General features: G+C 53.4%; 1 protein-coding gene across 2 annotated transcripts in view; it reads right to left on the bottom strand.

Moving 5' to 3' along the window:
* The window catches only part of TUBGCP6 (tubulin gamma complex component 6), a 32684-nt gene extending 26710 nt beyond the window's left edge, over nucleotides 1-5974 (bottom strand). For both annotated transcript variants that reach the window (XM_069102944.1, XM_069102945.1), the window contains exons 1-3: nucleotides 4874-5974; nucleotides 3208-3371; nucleotides 508-718 (exon numbers count right to left, since the gene is read on the bottom strand). In XM_069102944.1, the coding sequence (XP_068959045.1) occupies nucleotides 508-718; nucleotides 3208-3371; nucleotides 4874-5626 (1128 nt within the window). In that variant the 5' untranslated portion in view covers nucleotides 5627-5974. The remainder of the gene's footprint in view (nucleotides 1-507; nucleotides 719-3207; nucleotides 3372-4873) is intronic.
* Between the last annotated feature and the right edge of the window lie 260 nt (nucleotides 5975-6234).

The raw sequence follows: 6234 nt of genomic DNA, 5'->3' as shown, positions 1-6234 counted from the left end.
GTGACAATATTGCCTTCTCTCACCCCCTTTAGAAGAGAAAGGAGGGCACTGGAGCGCCTTTTTTAAACTTACAGAAAACACGGACAAGCAGGACAGCTTTGCAGCAACAGGGTGAATGTATTCCGGGCTTTTTAAAATGGCCTGCAGCCTCACCTGGACGCTGGCACTACTCCCTCCAGGTGGAAACGCTTGTGGGATTTTGGGGTGTTCGAAGGAAAAAAACCCTTGCCATCCGGCCGCCCTGCTCTGAGGAGGTCCCTTCCTATCTGCCTAAATGGATCCCGTCCTGGACTGGCTCCGGCTGTGACTCCAGCTGTGGTCCGCCCCAGGGAGGCGGCCCGGCTACCTGGGCTCAGATTGAGGCTGAGGCTGCAATCCTGAGAAAGACCCAGAACTGCCCCATACACACAGGCCTCCCAATAGCAAAGAAAAGCCCCTGGTGGGCATCTCTTCCCGCCACCCCCTACCCCCACCCCACCCAGGGGAGCTGCTGAGAAACGCCCTCACCTGACTGAGGGAAAACGTGGCTGAGACGACCCCAATGAGGACGTTGAGGACATCCTTGACCAGCTCCCTCTCCTTCATCAGGAACAGGGGAGGCAGCTGAAGCAGGCCGCCGTGCAGAAGCTGCAGCTCCCCTTCCCGGAGGCGGTAAAACATGTCGAAGGCTTCCCTCCCAGCCTCTGTGAGGTATGGCTCCTCTTTATTCCCAGGCGGGCTGTGTGGGAAACACACCAGGAAGGGAGGCTCCCTGTGGGCCAGTCCAGGGCATCCTGTTACCACAATTCCTGAGAGGGGCGAGCGAGCGTCCGCTGCGGATGCAGAGCTCGGGGACCGGAGCGGGGAGGGACAAGCAAACATCCACTGCGGACGCAGAGCTCAGGGACAGGAGCGGGGAGGGACGATGCAGAGCTCAGGGACCAAAGCGGGGAGGGATGAGCAAACATCCACTGCGGATGCAGAGCTCGGGGACCAGAGTGGGGAGGGTAAAAACCCACTTCGAACCACAAAAACTCAGGGCTGGCTCAAGCAGCCTAAGCAAGCAACCCCTTCACTAAGAGATGAGGAGAGAGAGAGTCAGGAAGCGATAGATTCGGGCCTTTCCATCCAAGGCTTTGTTTCAAGGCCTCTTCTCATCTCGATTCCCTTTCTGCCTGTGGTAACTTTATACAGCCTAAAAGCAAGAACTGAGCCCAGCACTCCTGAGGTCTGAGCAGCAGTGGGCTGTGAGGCCACAGCCCACAGTCGAGAAGACTGCCACAAGATATCTTAAACACAATTGCATTTCTTCATCTAGGGACAGACAGAAAACAATTTGCTGAAACAGCATCACATCTCCTAATTCATTCAAATCAAAATGTTCTGACCACTGAAGCAGGAGCTGTTCTTTCTGAAGGTGTAGACACTCACTTCACCTTGTTGGCCTCAGCTTCCTCATCTGTAAAATGACCTGGAGAAGGAAATGGCAACCACTCCAGTCTCTCTGCCAAGAAAACCCCCAACTGGGGCGGCTAGGCGGTGCAGTGAATAGAGGCCTCAGAAATTTAACACAAAACTAGCCATGTGACTTTGGGCAAGTCACTTAACCCCAATTGCCCTACCTTCCCTCCTCCAAAGAAAAAAAAACAACCCCAACGTGGTCATGGAGAGTCAGACACGACTGGACAAATTAAAGTGAACTAAGTTTAGGTTAATGAACACGCAGAGACGTAGCCATGACAGAGGGTGGACAGCTTGAGGGATGTGGCCCAGAGGCCTCACTGTGCTAATTACTTGCTCTGTGGACTATGTGGTCATCTCTCAGCAAGGAAAGGAAGAAATGAGAGGAAGTGCTCATTAAATTTAACAAGGGCAACTGTAAAAATGCCACACTTCACTTAAGAAAACAAAAGTGCACAAGCGTCAGAGAAGAGAAGACTGACATAACAACAGCCAATGTGGAAAAGGCCTGTGAGCTACGGACAGCTGAGTGGGGCCAGCCTGCCCGGGCCCTGCGGCCGTCTGCAGCCGTGGCCCCAGCCTGGTGTGAGGCAGGGCTCCTGGGGGCACGATGGGGATCAGGGTGAGGAGAGGCCTGGAAACAAAGCCAGGGCACTGGGGACGTGCAGCCTCACCCATGGGAAGGCCAGGTGCACTCCTCAAAGGTCCTACAGTCAAAGTCACATCAGTGAGGCAACAGCCCCAGGACGTAAGCATGACAAGTGTCCTTGTACCCAGTTTACAGATGAGGGAGCTGAGGCCACACAGCCATTACTGAGGATCAGATGCCAACCTCGGCCCAGCCTGACTTTCGGTCAAGTTCACCCTGCCTGTGGAGGAAAGCTCCTGGGGCTGAGCTCAGACAATAAGAGGCCAATGGAGGTGAGTGTGAGGCAGATTCGGCTCTAAGGATTTCTAAAGATAAATTTCATACACAAACAAGGCAATTTTGTTATTACTGAGTTCAATGTAACACACCTTGACTCAAAGAAGCTACGTACCAGAACTTTACAGTTTCATACACAATAAGTCTCCTCTGTGCTTTCTAGACTGAGTCATTCATGTTTGGTGATGACTGAGTTCATGATGCAAATAGGATTTAGATGTAAAATTTTTAAATTAAAGAAACAATTTCAATTCCTTGTGCACCGGCTCTGGGCAAAGGGTCACACTAGGTACTAGTGGGGACATAAGGAGAGGAAAGTCCCAGGCCCCAAGGACTTTACAATCAAGTTTTCAAAAAGCCAGTCACCATGTGTGGCCCGCCCCACTGAGGCAGAAGCCAATCAAGGAAAGGAGCTAAGCCTGCACAGGAGGAAGGGGCTGCTCACAGATGCCCCCCTTCTAAGTAAAGTCTGAAGCACAATGACCACAGAAAAGCAGACGAGGTATCCTGATGGGATGCCACTTGGGTCCTATCCAGATGGGGACATGTTTACCCCTCCTCTAGGGTCCATCTGCCAGCTCTCATCTCATCTGTAAAATGGGGCTAACAAGCCTTGGGCTCCCAGGTCACTGGCACTACAGCCCACCTCTGATCTTCTTGGTCTGTTCTGACACCTTCTCCAGGTAACCCTTCCACGAGCTTCCCGGCGGCAGACCCCCAACAGGTTGGAGCCCAGCTTCGCCCAAGGACGCTCCCCTCTCTGCCCAGCCTGAGCCCCCCTTCCTTCTCCAGGCCTCCCCCACACCAGCACGATGCCCACACACAGATGGTATCCTGCCTACCAGCCAATCCTCTCCCAACATCTGCGTTTGCTGGGCTCGTAGGTGAGCACGGCGTCCCAGAGGTCAATGTCCGGGGTCATGCTGGGCTCCGACTGGGAGTCAGGCGTCAGATTTGATGCTGACTGGAACCCTTCATCTTCTGACTGATCAATGCTCTGAGGGACCTGCAGATCACCAAGAGGAAAAAATCACCATCGAGGCCTTTTTGCACTTTAATGCAAAGGAGGGCCACCGGAGTCACAGAGAACTTTTTCCATTTTTTCAAGGATGTCACAAACTAAAAACACAGGCAAGATGGGGCCAGCTCTCAACAAAGGTCAGAGACAATCCTGATTTCATCCAAAGAAAACAAATGCTGATGCCCTCCCCCCAAAAGCATCATTCCTCCTTAGGAGTAAGGCCTCAGGCCTCATTTCTCATTTTTTTTTTTTTGCCTTTTGAAGGGAAATTGGGGTTAAGTAACTTGCCCAAGGTTACACAGCTAGCTTTTTTGTGTGGATGTTAAGTGTCTGAGGCCAGAACCGAACTCGGGTCCTCCTGACTCCAGGACCAGCACTTTACTCACTGTGCCAACCTAGCTGCCCTGCCTCATTTCTATTTCATAAACTGTATCCCATCAGCTAGAGAAAGCCTTAGAATAAAAACCGGTTTATGAATCCCAGGTCAACGCTCAGTTTGTGGCCACTTTGAGCCTCAGGGAACCCTGGCTGCAAGGAAGGGGGTCCGGTGGGATATTCAAAAGGCTGAGCAGGACGGAGCTCCCGCACCCCCATATACACTTGGTTCCCATTACTCAGAATCCCTCAGGCCTGTGAGGCTACCAGGACCAACCAAGGCTTCAAAAACAAGCTCCAGAAGGAATTCTACAGGGCAGTTAGCCAGTGCCAGTGAATAGGTCAGGAGGGCATGGTTTAAATCCAGCCTCAGACATTTACTAGCTGTATGACCCTGCGTAAGTCATTTAACCCCAATGTCTCCAAAAAAAAAAAAAAGGGAATTCTCCCATGCCTGGCTGCAGGGGGCACCACTAAGAGACTGTCAGGGACACAAAGGTCAGAGCGCTAGGCTCTTCACTCAGACTGCTGCATTCACCACATCCCGCTCTGAACTCAGCCTCCTTCCTCCTCCTTGAAGGCAGGGGACTGGCTCAGCTTTCCACCTGCAGTCCCAGCCCTTCGCACCTGCCCAGCACACAACAAGCACTGCAGAAAGTTTTTTCATTTGTTTGCTCATTGACAAAAAAGAAAAGGGGGCTAGAAACTGGGGTTCCACCTTCCCTTCTTAATTCTAGTGGCTTCCCTTTGTTAATTATTTCCTATTTATTCTGTACGTGGCTTGCTTTGTGTATGTTTGCTGGCTGTCTCCCCATCTGACTTCTTGAGGGCAGACACTAGTTTCTGGCCTCTTTTTGTATCCCCAAGGCTTAGCACAGAGCCTGGCACACAGTAGGTCCTTAATAAATGTTTAATGATGACAAGGAAGTCCTGGGTGAAGAAACTCCCTCTACCAAAGCAGGACAGCATCTCATCTGCAACTCAGAAGTCAGAGAGTTGGCCAGAGCCCTGAGAAGGCAACTAAGTGAGGGCTAAAGGCCACACCACAACTGAAGCCGCAGAGCTCAGCCAGGAGCTCCTGAAGGCCCACAGACCCCGTCGGGCTCCCGTACTTGGATGGCGAGGCCCGACAAGTCGGCGCTGTCTGGAACAGGCGGCAGGTCCAGCTTGACGTCCATGTCATAGGTGCGGCTGTGCACAAGGGCCCCAAAGAGCGAGCCGTGGGTCTCTCTCTCGAAGCGGTCCACACCAGGGTAGTTCTGGGCAAACAGCCCAATGGAGGGCAGGCCAGTGCCTGGGGCAGCCTCCATCACCTGCAGGGTCTTCTGAATCATGTCCCGACACTGCTGCTCTTCACTGGCGATCAGGAAGCGTGCATCAGCCTCAAACACGCTTACATCGTAGTAATCGTAGCCCTGATGCCGGACATTCCTGCCCACGTGCTTGTTGTTCAGGAAGTAGTCTCTCTTGGGGGGTAGAAGCAGCGGTGGGCCGCTCCCCGCCAAGTACACCAAGAGGTCCAGCACAGCCCTGACGTCAGCCAGAGGCAGGCCGAGGGCCGGGGCTGCCTCCAAGCCTTCCACCAGCTCCTCCAGCCTGTCAGCGTCACGACCCAGGCCCCCGACCCGCAAGTTGAAGGACAACATGAGGATTTTATTCTTCACAGGAAGCTGGGACCCTGCTGATGGTGGCTTGTGGCCCTCGTCCTGAAAGAGGTCCACAAAAAGGGAATCATAGACCACCCTTTTCAGGCCCTGCTTGGCCCTCCGCATGCTGGCACCGTGCCGGCCAGGGTGGGCCTTCCAAGGCACATGCCCCAGGTGGGCCTCACATAGTTCACTGAACAGCTGGGTGATGCTGGCCATCTCCACGGGCAGTAACTGGCCGCAGCCCTCTCAGGTGTGGGGCAATCACAGGTGAGAGAAGATGGCCATCGACTCTATGTTCTAGGGAGCATCTGAAAGATACCAAGACAGGGGACAACTACTCAGCATTGCAACCCTTGATCCGAGTCCCAGATCCCAAAAGCAATGGACAGCCCAAGAGCAGAAATGTTGGGCCATCCTGGAAAATGGGTCTAGCAGATCTTTATTTCAGCCAAAATTCTTTTCCAACTGGCACCCACTGGCCTTTTAAACATGTTTAGTCACCTCAGAGAAGAGAGGGCAGAAGCCAGGGCGAGAAGGCTCCAGTATGGGAAACAGTCACGTCCCTTATTGGGGGGAAGGGGGGAGGTGGAGAGAGCAGGGGGGGAGAAAGGATGAAGAAGGGCCTGCCTTCCTAGAGCTTCCTATCGATGAACTGTAAAAGGAGGCGGCCAATGCTGAGTGGCAAAGGAGGAGTAACTGATTAGGAGAACATGGAGAGAGAGGGAGACAAGGAAAGAGGGAGAGAGAGGGAGGGAGGGAAAGAGAGCAGGGAAGAGGGGGGGAGGGAGAGGGAAAAGGAGGGAGGGAGGAGGGGAGGGGGGGAG

Source organism: Petaurus breviceps, unplaced genomic scaffold, assembly GCF_028583685.1.
Source record: "Petaurus breviceps papuanus isolate PSGF00001 unplaced genomic scaffold, PetGlider_PUasm1.0 558, whole genome shotgun sequence".
In the NCBI taxonomy this organism is placed as follows: Eukaryota; Metazoa; Chordata; class Mammalia; order Diprotodontia; family Petauridae; genus Petaurus; species Petaurus breviceps.
This window is presented reverse-complemented; position numbering and strand designations above follow the sequence as displayed.